Source organism: Vicia villosa, linkage group LG1, assembly GCF_029867415.1.
Source record: "Vicia villosa cultivar HV-30 ecotype Madison, WI linkage group LG1, Vvil1.0, whole genome shotgun sequence".
Classification (NCBI taxonomy): Eukaryota; Viridiplantae; Streptophyta; class Magnoliopsida; order Fabales; family Fabaceae; genus Vicia; species Vicia villosa.
In genome coordinates, this window is record NC_081180.1 from 92673889 (window position 1) to 92690866 (window position 16978).

At 36.8% G+C, this 16978-nt stretch overlaps 1 protein-coding gene across 1 annotated transcript; it reads left to right on the forward strand.

Moving 5' to 3' along the window:
- The first annotated feature begins 5572 nt into the window (after nucleotides 1-5572).
- LOC131643541 (leucine-rich repeat receptor protein kinase EMS1-like) lies at nucleotides 5573-9751 on the forward strand. The gene has a single exon (XM_058913791.1). It carries the CDS (start codon nucleotides 5758-5760, stop codon nucleotides 9574-9576), a length of 3819 nt encoding a protein of 1272 aa, XP_058769774.1. The 5' UTR covers nucleotides 5573-5757; the 3' UTR covers nucleotides 9577-9751.
- Nucleotides 9752-16978: the final 7227 nt, after the last annotated feature.

Genomic DNA, 16978 nt, shown 5'->3' on the forward strand with positions numbered 1-16978 from the left:
TTTATTTGCAGGATTAAGCTCGTTAAGGGACTTTTCCTTCTCGGAGCATGCATAATCAATGTGCTCCTGTAATGGATTATTCTCTTCATATAGCCTTACTAGAGATAAAATAACACATCTTTCAATGGCCCACAAATAAATTACGGTGGAAACCCTATGCATAAGATAAATAGAGTATGCTATTAGCTCATAAAGCACAGTCTTGGCCAAATTAGACATGTAGGCTTATTCGTTCTCTACGATGATGTTATGAAAATCTTTGCCTGTCCTAGGACCAGAGTGAAGAAGAAAGGTGGAAGCTTGAAAAAAGACCTAGACAGTCATTTTCCCCAAGAAATAATCTTTCTTGATTTATCTATTCTCTTCATTATTTCTTGGGGTTTTCATCTTCAACATGACATTTTCCTTGCCTCTCCCTATTTTAGTCAACATTGACAGCTATAGAAGAAGACATCTCAACAGGCTTATTTATAGATTTCTCTAGAATAATAACCTTCTTTATTGGATTTTTTTCTTGCTAGCAGCAACCCTTTGGCTTCTAGACATTTTCTTTGGGGCTTACCTTTCTTCCCAAATTCACCCTAATTAAATTGGTTCTCTTTCCCAACATCTTCTTTTACAAGGCCTTTTGTCAAAAGATATCTTTTACAAAAAAGGGGAATGTCTCTAGTACATTAGAAAGGGAATGGACAACCCTTTCTTCTTTTTTAAGCATGTTGATCATATCAAAACATTATACGTTATTTTAAAGAGGGAACTAACACATATCAGTTCACATGGAAAAAAATGACTTGGCTAAATATAAAGTAAGAAAGTTATTAACTAGAATAATTTGCACCAAAAAGTTTCTTAATCTCCTTCTTAGTACTCTCCTCATATATCAATCAGGTTACCATGTAACAATTCTTCTTGGTAGACCTAACACCATCATCCTAGAAAAAAGACACTAAAGTAGAGGCAATAGGTACATCTCATACTGACTACAAATACACTTATCATTCCCTAATTAGGTCATATTCCAATCCTAGGACAAACTCATTTCCCATTAAATGTACTTTATCTGCCTATCACTAGTATACCAAGATAAAAATCCTTAGAATCTCGTCATTTACCCAAGGGTAGTCAGTCAATAACATTTTTCAAGAAGATCAATCGTTGGTGGCGCTTTCCTCCACATGTCCTTCTCAGTGTTGGTGGCACTTTCCTCCGCATGCCCTTCTCAGTGTCAACAAATAAAAAATTATTACCATAAGTATTACATCTTGACCATTCCTCTAACTACCACCTCTCCTCATCTTCAATGGCCTTTATCTTGGACAAACGACCTAAACTCTTAGCGACACTTTGCGTCATTCGTCCTTCCATGAGATTCTCCACGGGTAAGGTGACAACCACGAAATCTCACTAAAAGTAAACCTAACATCGACTTTTATCATTTCTATCTTAGTAAGGAGAGACGAATTATCCCACGTTTTAATCCCTTCCATTTTTGTGGTGGAGTCATCATTGATAATATCAACATCATTACTGAGGTCAATAATGGGAATACCTAAATATGAGTTTCCTAAGTTAATCGCTCTAAAAGAACTATCTAAAACTGAGATGAAAAAAAGGAAGCAAAGAGAAAATACCTTACATTTTAATGCAAGTTTCTCGAGAACTCGGAAATAATATGGCTAGAATTGAATGATACAATTAAATGTGAAGAACCTTGCAACAATCAACCAAATCGCATAAATTTCTCTCATGAACGAAGAAAAAGTGGAAAAGTGAAATTCATGCTTAAAGTTCCTAATTCATAGACATGAAGAGTGCCGAGTTCAATGGTCACAATCTAACTGAAGAGCAAAGGTCAAATATAGCAGTCGAGATGAACTCTCAAATCTATAACTGCACTCAAGTATGCTGATGTGCATCTCCTCTCAACCCTACACACGTGGGTGCACATGGAAGCCTCTGCCGAGCCAATCTTTCATCTACACAAGAAGCATTGAATGCACATGTTTTCAATGCCAACTTCCCCCACTCAGTGCCATAAAGACATTTTTCCTTTTAATAATATCTATTCTCAAATTGATCTCACTATTTTCTACTTCAGCAACCCTCGCTTCAAAGTTGATAGCAAGGACTTGGGAGACAACTGTTTCGGGTTGGCCAAAATACCATTAAGACCAACCCAAATCATAGGCTTAATTTGAAGATCAACTCACTAACGAAAAAATGGACTCTCATTTATGGACATCACATAGAAGCACGACCTCCACCTTCATCTTAATTATTGATCACATCTAACATTCACTGACATCCCATGTTGGATCAATCGGGAATGACTCTAACCGTATTTTTGATATAAGAATGATTTTGAAGTACATCTAAGTATTTTTCTTATTCATACTTGCACGAGTTCCACCTCTCTTATTAGAGTCTTCTTAAATATTTGGAGGGTCTCTGTAGGTTAACCACAGTTCAACCTTAACAAAAACAACTAGGAGCCTACGTAATCATGGTTTATACGTGACAAAATACTATAAGATCATATTTAGTCACAGTTTAGAAGTGAAAAAATTTAAAACCATGTGCTATAACACATGTTGCATACCCTCAAAGACGATCCTGTCTCTTATATAGTAACAATTCCACATTCTCATTTGAATTAATATCTTTCCTCCATATCTATAGTAATGAAAAATCAACTAATACTTGATACTTAAACTCAGACTCTGTTTGGCAAGACAGTTTTTGAGTTTATAGCTTATAGCTTATATCTTATAAGCTCATATGACGATAAAAGACCTGTTTGGTAACAGTCTTTTCATCACGAGCAATAACTTATTTTTCAAATGCTATTTTAAATAGCATTTTATCTTATAGCTTATAGCTTATCATTTTTCTTCCACTTTTACTCTTATTATTTTAAGTAAAACTCATAATTACCCTTTATAATTTATTTTAGGGTTAAATATGTATGTAGTCCCTGTAAATAACCAAAAATTCGGTTTTAGTCCCTATAAAACTTTCCTTCAAACAATAGTCCTCCTAAAGTTTTCCGTCCACACTTTTGGTCCTTACCGTCTATTTCACTTAACAGAAGCTGACGTGGCAAGCCACGTTGCATGCCGTGTCACCTAAAGTCAACAACTTGCTTTTCTATAAAATATGCATTACATTGAGGGGGTTACAGACCTCCCTAATTGTATTGATCTTCTTCATGTTCATCTTGCTCTTCTTTTTCTCTTTTGCCATGTTGCTCAAACCCATGCTCCTTCTTATTAACAATGAGGTAACTAACTCTGCACCAATGTCACATTCCCTTCAATCTGTGAATTTCTTTCACTAATTTCCACATGAGATCAAATTCTTTGAATTTACCTATTATGTGAACCATGAAATTGTAGTATTAGGAGAGTGCACATAAGGTGTTTGTGTATTTACCCTTTTGAAAAACCCAACAGTTGAAACTCAATCATTATTAATAGTTCATACAAGATATTTATTTATTAGTGTAATATTGTTGCATCTTTTTTATTTAAAATATGCTCAGTCAGATCTTTATCTTTGTCTATATGTTGAATTAATTAACCCATAACAATTTATAACGATTTTGGAGTTGAGAATTATTTATTTCTATGCACTTGAATTATTGAATCACAGTAAAAACTAACTTTTGTCATAAAGGGATATGGCTGCACTTTTGAGAATTTGGTTTTCACTTTTCATGTGCTCAAAATTTGGACAATTATTTATGGATATTGCAAGACAACGTTTTTTAAAGTTAGACCACCAAATGGTTTGTACTAGACTGATTAGCAGTTGAATGTTGATATCAATAGAAGGACATTATAACAGATGAATTTCAACCACACTATTATTTTCCATATAAAGCTTGTTTTTCAATGAAGATAATAAGAACTAATGGATTATATGTCAAACATATATACCTAAACCCACATGGGCGATGGAAACAGCAAGAACAATAATTTATGCATTAGTCATCTTCAAGTATGATAGATTACATAATCAATTAATTAGTTGTATATGGCTTTGGATTAGCTCCCGAAACTTCAATTATGAAGTATTAAGTTTATTATATGAAACTTTTATTTAAGTGCTATTTTTGGATTGTATAAGAGTAAATGTTAAGGTTGCTACATTAAATCCTTGCATTACAATTGCATTGACCGGTAGGCTCGCATGTTAGAGTTGCACCACATCTCTGTCTTTCTCAAATGTCATTCTCTAAACCACATCTTTCAAGCTAATGGATTATCCTTTGAGAAGTTTTCTACAACAAATGAATTTTAACCACAGTGTTTTTTTTTCTCTTTCTGATAGCTTTTTTTTCCATTGTAGATAAAAGAATGAATGAATATCCGTTCAAACTTATCTACCTTGGATGATGGAACATAAACTTATCAGGAACCACACACTTTCTGTTTTACCTTGGACCATCCTCTTATAAACCTTCCATACTATGTGAATTTAATTCAGGGTCATTACTACACGTAGTAACCACGTTGATAATAATATTTTGATGAAATAGTTGTATAGATGTGTTCTTCTGGAAAAAGTTTGTAGATGGATAAAACGATTCTGGTTTGATTCATAGTGCACGCCAACTGTTTGATGAAATGGTTGTGAGTAGAATGCATTAAGAAAAAGAGCAAGATGAGAAAAATCACTAAATTTAGGGAGGTTTTAAACCCCCGCAATCTAACGCGTTTTTTTGCAGTCACACAAACTGTTGACTTTAAGTGACGTGTCATGACACGTGGCGTGCCATATCATCTTCCGTTAGAGTAAATAGACGGCAGGGATCAAAATTAGGGACAGAAAATTTTAAGAGGACCATTCTTTAAAGGAAAGTTTTATAGGGACTAAAATCGAATTTTGAGTTATTTATAAGGACGAAAAACATATTTAACCCTTTATTTTAATTTAAAATAAAATAATTATATACTAAATATCTTTTATGTCATTTTAATTTATCAAATAATTGATCTACTAATTTTATCAAACACTTTAATTAGCTTATCACTTATAAGTCACCAATCATTCGCTGTAAGCCATAAAATATCGATCATCAGTCATAAATCATAAATTATAAATTATCAACTAATTTATCAGTCAATTGCTATTTTTTTACCAAACATAGTCTAACAATACAATAAAAACACGATTTTTTCTTTTATTCATATAATTATGTAACCTATATAAAATGTTCAAATAAGTCTATTATCATATGATGGAGGTAGTAGTTAAGTCATCTACTACCAATATTATTTTTTGGTAGAATAGTTTTACTCTTTTCATACAACAATAGTCTCTTTTCTTTTTGACCCATATATATGACATTAGTCATTAATACAAATCTTTCTTTGTCCAAAAGACAATTAATATAGGTTATTTTCTAAAAAGAAAAAGCGTATAAGGCGTGTCTACAAGAGAAAGGATTTATTTGCCGTTATGAAGGTTGAAATCACGTGCGATGCGTGCTTCCTTCTGACACGTCCTTCTTCTTTTAGCACTACTTCACTGTACAACCTTTCTCTCTCTTGTTTTCATATTTCATAACAACAGCAACAACATTAACAATGGTTTTCAATTTTCATGCTTCTCCTACTACTACTACTATTTCACTACACCACTTTTCTTCATTTCTCTTCAATGGCATTTTCTGCATGTTCAACTACCAAATAAAAATACCTTAATAACAACAACAAAGACACTCTCATCTCATTTCCTCGTTTTCACTCTTCCATGGCTTTTCCTTTTAACATTCTTGTTCTCTCGTACCTTGTCGTGTTCCATTCATGTTACGCCATTGGAGACAAAAATGAACACAACCCAGAAAAGCTTTCACTACTTTCTTTTAAAGGGTCTCTTCAAAACTCTCACTTTCTTTCTTCATGGCACTCTGCAACTCCTCACTGTAACTGGGTTGGTGTCACGTGTCAACTCGGACGAGTCACCTCGCTCTCTCTTCCTTCTCGTTACCTTAAAGGCAATCTCTCTTTGTCTCTTTCGTCTCTCTCCTTTCTTACCATCCTCAACCTTGAGGATAATCAGTTTTCCGGCGAAATCCCCGGTGAGGTTGGTCGGTTGTTTAACCTGAAAACTCTTAGACTCGGTTCCAACTCGTTCTCCGGGAAGATTCCACCGGAGTTTGGGGTTCTAACGAAGCTTCACACGCTTGACCTCTCCGGTAATGCACTCGTCGGAGAAATACCGGAGAGTTTCGGGAACTTGACCAACCTTCAGTTTCTGGACCTTAGTAACAACATTCTCTCAGGTTCTCTTCCGTTAACTCTTTTCACCGGAAAAGTTTCTTTGATTTCTGTTGATATTTCGAACAACTCGTTTTCCGGCGAGCTTCCGTCGGAAATCGGAAACTGGAAGAATCTCACTGCACTTTACGTTGGGATAAACAAGTTGTCTGGTACATTGCCTAAGGAAATCGGAAAGCTTTCGAAGCTTGAAATTTTGTATTCACCTTCTTGTTTGATCGAAGGTCCATTACCTGTAGAAATGGAGAACCTGAAATCGTTGACTAAACTTGACCTTTCTTATAACCCTTTGAGATGTTCAATCCCAAAGTTTATTGGGAAGTTGAAAAATTTGAAAATTTTGAACCTTGTCTTTTCTGAGCTTAATGGGTCAGTTCCATCAGAGCTTGGAAACTGTTCAAATTTAACTTCTGTGATGCTTTCTTTCAATTCACTTTCTGGTTCACTGCCTCAAGAGCTTTCTGAGCTTCCTATAAGAACCTTTTCAGCTGAAAAGAATCTTCTCCATGGTCCTCTGCCTTCTTGGCTTGGGAAGTGGACTAATGTTGATTCTCTTTTGCTTTCGGCTAATCGGTTTTCGGGTGTGATTCCGCCCGAGCTTGGGAATTGTTCTGTGATGGAGCATCTCAGTTTGAGTAGTAACTTGTTGACTGGTCCTATACCTGAGGAGCTTTGTAATGCTGCTTCACTTTTGGAGATTGATCTTGATGATAATTATCTTAGTGGAACAATTGAGAAGGCTTTTGTTAATTGTAAGAACCTTACTCAGTTGGTTTTGATGAATAATCAGATTGTTGGTTCCATTCCGAAGTACCTTTCCGAGCTTCCGTTGATGGTGTTGGACTTGGACAACAACAATTTCAGTGGAAAGATACCTTCTAGTTTGTGGAATTTATCGACTTTGATGGAGTTTTCCGCCGCGAATAACCACTTGGAAGGTTCTCTTCCTGTGGAGATTGGGAGTGCGGTAATTCTACAAAGGCTTGTTCTTAGCAATAATCGTCTTAAAGGTACTATTCCGAAGGAAATTGGTAGTCTTCAAAGTCTTTCAGTTTTTAATTTGAATGGAAACAGACTTGAAGGAAACATTCCGACCGAGCTTGGCGATTGCGTTTCACTCACTACATTGGACCTTGGAAACAATCAACTCAATGGCTCCATTCCTGACAAATTGGTGGAACTAAGTGAATTACAGTGCCTAGTTCTTTCTCACAATAATCTCTCAGGGTCTATTCCTTCCAAGGAATCTTCTTATTTTCGGCAACTTACCGTTCCTGATTTGAGCTTTGTTCAACATCTTGGTGTGTTTGATCTCTCTCACAATAGATTGTCTGGCACCATACCTGATGAATTGGGAAGCTGTGTAGTAGTTGTGGATCTATTGCTTAGCAACAACATGCTTACTGGGAGCATTCCGAGATCACTCTCGCGTTTGACGAATCTAACAACTCTGGATTTGTCCGGAAACTTGTTGTCCGGTTCCATTCCAGCAGAGCTTGGAGATGCTGCCACACTCCAAGGTTTATATTTGGGACATAATCAACTCTCGGGTACAATCCCTGGTAGTTTCGGAAAGTTAACCGGTTTGGTGAAGCTGAATTTGACAGGAAATATGCTGTTTGGTTCAATTCCAAATAGTTTTGGGAATATGAAGGAGTTAACTCACTTGGACTTGAGCTATAACGTGCTCAGTGGCGAGCTTCCATCAATCATGTCAGGCGTGCAAAGCCTTGTCGGTCTTTATGTGCAGAATAACAGGCTTTCAGGCCATGTCGGGGAGCTTTTCTCAAACTCCATGACATGGAGGATTGAAACAATGAATTTAAGTCACAACTGCTTCGATGGAAACTTGCCGTGGTCTTTGGGAAATCTGTCCTATTTGACAATTTTAGATCTTCATCAAAATCAGTTGTCCGGTGAGATTCCCTCCGACCTTGGGAATCTAATGCAGCTAGAGTATTTTGATGTCTCGGTTAATCAATTATCTGGAAAGATTCCAGAGAAGCTATGCAGCTTAGTAAATTTGAATTACCTAGATCTGTCTCAAAACAGATTGGAAGGGCCTATTCCAAGAACCGGTGTTTGCCAAAACCTTTCGAAGGTTAGATTTGCAGGAAACATAAACCTTTGTGGCCAAATGTTGGGTACAAATTGTGAGGTCAAAAGCATCAGTAGATATGCATCGTTTAATGCATGGAGGCTTGGTGGAATCACCATTACGGTTATATTAATAACCTTGATCTTTGCTTTTGTTTTGCATAGATGGATTAGCAGGAAGCAAAATGATCCTGAGGAACTCGACGATCGCAAACTGAATAGTTTTTTGGATCAAAATCTTTACTTCTTGAGCAGTAGCAAATCAAAGGAACCTTTGAGCATCAATGTCGCAATGTTTGAGCAGCCTCTTTTGAAATTAACTTTGGTCGATATCCTCAAAGCTACCGATAATTTCAGCAAGACAAACATAATCGGAGACGGAGGGTTCGGAACTGTGTATAGAGCTACTTTATCAAATGGAAGAACAGTTGCTGTGAAGAAGCTTAGTGAAGCTAAAACACAAGGTCATCGCGAATTCATGGCTGAAATGGAAACCTTAGGAAAGGTTAAGCATCAAAACCTAGTTTCATTGCTTGGATATTGCTCAATGTGTGAGGAAAAACTCCTTGTTTATGAATACATGGTAAATGGAAGCTTAGACCTTTGGTTGAGAAATAGGACTGGCGGACTCGAGATCCTTGATTGGAACAAACGTTACAAAATTGCAACCGGTGCGGCAAAAGGGTTGGCTTTCCTTCATCATGGTTTCATACCTCACATCATTCACAGAGATGTGAAAGCTAGCAACATTTTACTGAATGAAGATTTTGAGCCAAAAGTCGCCGATTTCGGACTCGCAAGATTGATCAGTGCTTGCGAAACTCATATCTCTACCGATATTGCTGGAACATTCGGTTACATTCCACCAGAGTATGGACAGAGTGGAAGATCAACAACAAGAGGCGATGTCTACAGTTTCGGTGTCATTTTGCTTGAACTCGTGACCGGGAAAGAGCCGACAGGACCAGATTTCAAAGAGATAGAAGGCGGAAACTTGGTTGGATGGGTTGGTCAGAAGATCAAGAAGGGTCAGGCTGCTGTTGTTCTTGATCCAACGGTTCTCGACGCGGATTCGAAGCAGATGATGCTTCAAATGCTGCAGATTGCTTGTGTTTGTCTCTCTGATAATCCGGCAAACAGGCCTACCATGTTTCAAGTGCACAAATTCTTGAAGGGGATGAAAGGAGATGAGTGATTAACTAGTTTTAATTCTGTCATTGTATCTGCTGATGTAGTATTAATAGTAGTGCACACTTTTTTCTAACATAAGCTTAGAGTTGAATAATTATAATCTAGATTATAAGCTTATTAGAAGTTCTTGTTTGCAAAATAATATTATGTATTTGTTGAGTTTGTGCATAATATGAGAAATGTCTTGATTGCTTTGTCCAAGCAATATTATTCTAAAAATTTCTTTGATTTTCACTAATCAATGATTGCGTGTGATGCAAGTTTGGTTTCTCAAAGTGTATGATAATTGATGAAACAACTAGCAACTATCCTTTCTACAATAATGAACAAAATAGGTCATGAGTGATTCTTTATAACAAAACAAGGGTGAGAATTGTTGTAAAGAAAGTTATAAATAAATGAGCTTGTGAACAAAGTTCCAAGTGAGAGTTGTTTGGAAAGAAAGTTATAAATGAAGAATTTTGAACGGGTGAGAATTGTCTAGAAAGAAAGTTATAAATAAATGAATTTGTGAACAAAATTCTAATTTAGGTAGGTAATACATTTATGCTATTAGAATACATATTCTCTATAAAACTACATTATTCTTATTTCTTATATACTTAAGTAAAGTAAAACCATCAACATGACTTTTTTCTTTACTTAAATGAAAAGAATATGATACATTGCTGAAGAGGGCATCCAACATAGAAATGAGGAAATGTATTAACAATTTACAATTGGAAATATAAAGCTCTAAATAATGCTGATTTCAATCTTTCCCAAGCTTTCAATATCAATATGCACCCTTTTATTGAAGAGGTTCTTCGACAATTCCTAAATTTTGATTAGCTTAAATGCAGATGTGTATTGGAATAATTTTATTGGGTAATAAAAGACTGTCCATAGCAAAAATGAGCTAAGTGTAGCAATATTGGGTGTAGTAATATTGGGCGACGCCCAAAAGTATACTTGATTGTTAGATTGGGCTTGATCGTCTGAAGCTTGGCTTGTCCGCTAAACTAGTATCCACAATTCAACTCACTTATCAAGCATGGTCCATTAGGTCTTCAAGGAGTAACAATGTGAACATATTAGTCAAAGAGGAGAAACTTTCTCCCCCAAAATTCAAAGAGGAATCAATCTTTCCCCACCCCACATCTTTGCTGAGGAAATTAAGAAAAACCGCTTCTAACCTAACCTAAGAGGTCACTTATAAATACCTCAATTTCTTAATGAGGAGATACATCAAGTTAACTACACAAAACACTATACAAAACTTATCACCATCCGTGCATCAGCTTGCTCTAACACTATAAGAATCCTAAAAACCTATGACCACCCTACATATAAGGAGATTATCACGTATTGTATTTTTAGTAAAGTGATTGAATTTACAATCAAGAAACCTCTATTTTTAATTGTGGTGAGATCTTTAGAGACAAGGATGGAGACTTCATCTTGGTTTTTTCTGTGCATATTCCTTGAACTTCTCCCTTTTTAGATGAGCTCAGTGTCGTAATTAGAGCGATTGATATTGCTAAATGTTAGAAATTCGGGTATGATAATCCTGGATAACTTCGAAGAATCGTGTTCGTACACTTTCCGAACAAAGTATTTCGACCCTATTCTTGCCTGGGTTCACGAAATCTTTGTGGGGATAATTCTCGAAGAACAATCTGTTTCTGGCAAAAGAAAACTGATCAGGAATGTAGAGAGACAATATGGTTTTTCGTAACCCAAAATCGAGGCCAATTGACTCCTTATATAGGAGATCAATAACAGAAACCGAAAAGATACAACTGTTCAGAAAACGGTCATGTCGGTTGTGAAAGGGTTCAACTGTTCAGAAATTTTTTCGAACGGGGCGCTGCCCTGCACCCCGCCCAGGGGCTCTGCCCCGCACCCTGCCAAGGGCTTCGCCCCTTGAAACCCCAACGGGGCGCTGCCCCATACCCCTCCAGGGGCTTCGCTCCTTGGAACCCCCGTTTCAATTATTCGTATTCAATTGCACGTTTGGCTCGACGAGCGTGCACTCCGCACTACCCTAACTCGTTTCAAGCTTAACGCATAATTGCATCGGCCTATAGTAAATCACATTACTATCAAAATACATTGATGATACTAAAATCACCAACAAACTCCCCCCATTTTAGTGTAATCCATGATTTACTCACAGGTATAACGATCAAACAAATGCATAGACGAAAATGTCTTGCGATTGAATTTTCATCTTAGTACAAATACACATTCCAAATACTCGAAAATTGGGGTGTCATATCGATTGAACCCGTCAATCTATTTGAATATCTGAAGATATAGTACACATATGTTTCTCACAATACTCTACTATTCATACTTGACACTTTACAAGCCATGTGTCCTTATCCATTAATAAGCATATAGGAAGCCAAGTCCAAGCTTCCTGAAGCAGCAAAACTTCATGCTCACATAGGTGATCCTTTTAATCTTGCACCTGCATTTGCAATTTTCCAAAAGAACCATTAAGAAGATATACTTCAACCTAGTCATCACTTGCAGGTCTGAGCACATACCTTGGGAAGATAAACACAATTTCTCCAATCTCTAACTATGATCTTTCCACATTGAATTCTGATTCTAACGTTGTATTAGAAGGGAATTGGGTATACCATAGCTAATAGATTTAAATGGACTTTAATCCCATCCCAATTACCAACTTCTTCATTAAGTCTCTAGCTAACCCCTTCGTCAAGTGGTCAGCTAAGTTTTGTTGCGACCGAACAAACTCAATAGATATCACCCCATTCATGATTAATTCCCTAATCATACTATGTCTAACACCCAAATGTCTAGACTTTCCATTGTATATTTGACTATAAGCTTTAGCCAGTGTGGCACTACTATCACAACGGATAGAAATTGGTGATATCGGTTTAGGCTATATCAGAATCTCATATACCAAGTTCCTTAGCCATTATGCTTCTTTACCAATAGCAGCTAATGCTACAAACTCACATTCCATTGTGGAACCAGTTATACATGTTTGCTTCTTGGAAGCCCATGAGATGGCACCTCCCCCAAGCAAGAACACCCATCCACTTGTAGAGGATGACTCTTCAACATTATTTATCCAACTAGTATCCGAATAACCCTCTAACATTGAAGGAAATCCCATATATGACAATCCATAATTCATAGTACCCTTCAAGTACTTGAATACCCTAGTTATCGCATGCCAATGATGTCTACTAGGATTACTAGTAAATCTGCTCAACTTTCCAACCGCATAAGCAATATCCGGTCTAGTGCTAATCATAGCATACATCAAAGAGCCTATAGCTCTTGAGTATTCGAGTTGATCCACAGGTTTACCTGTATTTGGCATAAGCTTTTCTCCCGGATCCATGGGAGTACTTACTGGAGAACAATTTTCATAATTGAACTTCTTGAGTATTTTCTCAATGTAATGAGTTCGCGTAATTACAATCCCCTTATTCTCCCGTTTAATCTTAATACCAAGAATAACGTCCGCTTATCCCATATCCTTCATGGAGAACTTTGATGACAAGAAATTCTTCGTTTTATCAATTTGATTTTGGTCGGTGCCAAAGATCAACATGTCATCAACATATAGACAAATGAAAACTCCTTTAGCGGATGTATCAAATTTTCTATATACACATTTGTCAGCTTGGTTTAGAATGAAACCATTAGACAAAACAACCTCATCAAACTTTTGATGCCACTGCTTCGAAGCTTGTTTCAGCCCATACAACGACTTAACTAGCTTACACACTTTATGCTCATTACCAGGCATTACAAATCCTTCAGGTTGCTTCATATACACTTCTTCTTCCAAATCACCATTCAAAAATGCTGTTTTGACATCCATTTGATGAATCACTAGATTATGAATAGCCGCCAAGGCAATCAACAATCTAATAGTAGTGATACGGGAAACTGGAGCATAGGTATCGAAATAATCAATCCCTTCTTTTTGTCTGAAGCCTTGGATAACTAATCTAGCTTTAAACTTGTCAATTGTACCATCGACTTTCATCTTCCTTTTGAAGATCCATTTGCAACCCAATGGTTTGCAGCCTGGTGGTAAATCAGATAATACCCAAATATTATTTTCCATGATAGAACCAATCTCTTCATCAATTGCTTCTTTCCAAAAAACAGAGTCTCGAGATTTCACAGCTTCATCATACGTTCTTGGATCCTCCTCTATACTATAGCAATAATAGTATTGAATTTCAATCTGATCCTTTGATCCCTCAACTAAATATAGTTGAAAATCAGATCCATGAGATCTAGATTTTCTAGCTCTTTTGCTCCTACAGGGTTCAAGTGTCTCACTTGGCACATCCTTTGAATGATCATCCCATAGAGATTCATCTGATTTAGGTATAGATATCTTTTGTCTAGGTATAGAAGAGAAACAATTCTCATCAAATATGGCATCTCTTGATTCTATAATCGTGTTAATAGAAATCGAGTCATTAGGTTCTATAACATAATACCTATAGGCCTTGGAGTGCTCAACATATCCAATAAAGATGCAAGCTACACCCTTTTCGCCCAAAGTTTTCCTTTTTGGGCCCGGGAGTCTAACCACGGCCCTACAACCCCAAACACGTAGAAATGTTAAGTTGGGTTGTTTCTTATACCAAAGTTCATATGGGGTAGTCTTGTTCCTTTTATTAGGAACCCTATTTAACAAATAACAAGCCGTTAACATAGCTTCTCCCCAAAACCCTTCACTCAAACCAGAGTAAGATAACATGGCATTTACCATTTCTTTAAGAACTCTATTTTTCCTTTCAGCCACACCATTTTGTTCAGGTGTATAAGGTGTCGTAGTCTCATGAATGATTCCTACGGATTGGAGAAATACAAGATCATAATATTCACCACCTCTATCTGTACGTAATGTTTTAATCAGCACATTCTGTTGCACTTCAACTTCAGTTTTATAAATTTTGAATTTATCTAAGGCTTCGTCTTTAGCGTGCAACAAATAAACATAGTAGAATCTAGATGCATCATCTATGAAAGTGACAAAATATTTTTTATTCCCTAATGATGGAGTAGCATGCAAATCACATAAATCACTATGTATCAACTCAAGAATGACAGATTCCCTTGTTATACTTTTAAAAGGTTGCCTAGTGATCTTTGTTAACATGCAAGTTTTACACTTTTCGTTATTTTCATCAAAAACCGGAATTAAATCGTCTTTATACATTTCATGCATTAACGAAAAATTAATAACGTTCGAAGATGACATATATACAGAACCAGAATCATTAGGAACTCCATTCAAATTCATCATAAACATACCATTATTATAATATCCAAATCCTACAAACACACCAGACTTCGATAAAACATATTTATCGGATTCACACACTTGCTTGTATCCAAACTTATTTAATACTGGACCAGAAATTAGATTCTTACGTAATTTAGGAACATACAAAACATTAAACAAAGTAATAGTTTTTCCAGAACTGAATTCTAGCACCACGTTTCCTTTGCCTTCAACAGGAGCGAAGTGATCATCTCCCATGTAGAGGACAGAACCATCTTCCACTGGGACAAGAGTCTTGAACCAAAAACGATCCTTGCAAACACGTGTTGTGGCGCCAAAATCAATCCACCATGCGATAGCATCATCCTGCACATAAAATGCTTCAGAATTTAGTGAAACCGAATGTTTAATCAAACTATTCAAATCACGAATTGATTTTTGACCTTGGTTTTCGGATTGGTCCTTAGACCCCTTTCCTGAACCACTTGCTTTCGCGTTGTCGTGCTTTTTGCCGAGATGGCAATCCTTCTTGAAGTGACCTGTTTTGCCACACTTCCAGCATTCTAATTTCGGTTTCTTGTTAGCACCGAAACTGCCCTGTTTGTTCTTGAAAGAACGCTTCTTTCCTTTGTTTTTGTTGTTATCATTCTTACCACCCTCTTCGACCATATTAACCGAGGGTCCAGCAATTTCTTTGCCTTTTCCTTTGTCATCCTCATGCGCTCTTAGAGATTCTTCTATGAGCAAGTGACTTCCAAGTTGGATCAAAGACAGTTCGTCTTTTCCATGGTTCAGGTTGTGTTTGAAATCCTTCCACGAATGAGGCAACTTGTCTATGATGCTTGGGACATATATTGTTTCATCCATATTCAATCCGTGTTGTGTGAACTGTCCAAGGATTCAGAGGAGTTCATTGAATTGTTCCGTGACAGACCTCGATTCAACCATTTTGTAATTGTTGAAATCGGATACCAGGAACTTTTTACTGGATGAGTCCTCTGCCATGTACTTGGATTCGAGACAATCCCACAATTCCTTTGGAGATTCCACGTTTTGGTAAATATCAAATAAGGGATCAGACATACCGTTAAGAATGTCCCCTCTGCATATGTAGTCGTCGTTCTCCCACTTTGATCTGCGTCTCAGATTTTCAACCGTGTCATCCTCTACAAGTTCTGGAATCAGCGTAGATAGGACGTGCACCACCTTCAACGCTGTCAACATGAAATGCATCTTCTTCTGCCAGCGCCTGAAGTCTTGTCCTTGAAACTTGTCCAATTTTCCGAAATTTGTAGTCATCTTCTTGATGTTACTTCCTCCAGCTATGATTATCAGAAACTACTTTGTTCGTTTGTTAGAAATTCGGGTATGATAATCCTGGATAACTTCGAAGAATCGTGTTCGTACACTTTCCGAACAAAGTATTTCGACCCTATTCTTGCCTGGGTTCACGAAATCTTTGTGGGGATAATTCTCGAAGAACAATCTGTTTCTGGCAAAAGAAAACTGATCAGGAATGTAGAGAGAAAGTATGGTTTTTCGTAACCCAAAACCGAGGCCAAATGACTCCTTATATAGGAGATCAATAACAGAAACCGAAAAGACACAACTGTTTAGAAAACGGTCATGTCGATTGGGAAAGGGTTCAACTGCTCAGAAAATTTTTCAAACGGGGCGCTGCCCCGCACCCCGCCAGGGGCTTCGCCCCTTGAAACCCTGTTTCAATTATTCTTATTCAATTGCACGTTTGGCTCGACGAGCGTGCACTCCGCACTATCCTAACTCGTTTCAAGCTTAACGCATAATTGCACCGGCCTATAGTAAATCACATTACTACCAAAATACATTGATGATACTAAAATCACCAACACTAAAGAGAAAGGATTGACAAAATTTTGGACTGAAAATGACTCTCTCTTGGTTGTGCAAGCCATCTTTAAATCACGTATTGTGCCTTAGCAATTTAAAAGCACTTACATTAAAACTATCGTAAATATGACAGATTTCTTATCTCATATTTATAGGAAGGGGAAAATTGTGCTGATTTTTTTATTTTGTTTTTGTAATATAAACCTCTCGGTTAATTCCCTCTTTTATATATATATATATATATATATATATATATATA

What these genes read in the sequence shown, in the direction of transcription:
- LOC131643541 (XM_058913791.1), top strand. Translation starts at nt 5,758, where the DNA reads ATGGCTTTTCCTTTTAACATTCTTGTTCTCTCGTACCTTGTCGTGTTC.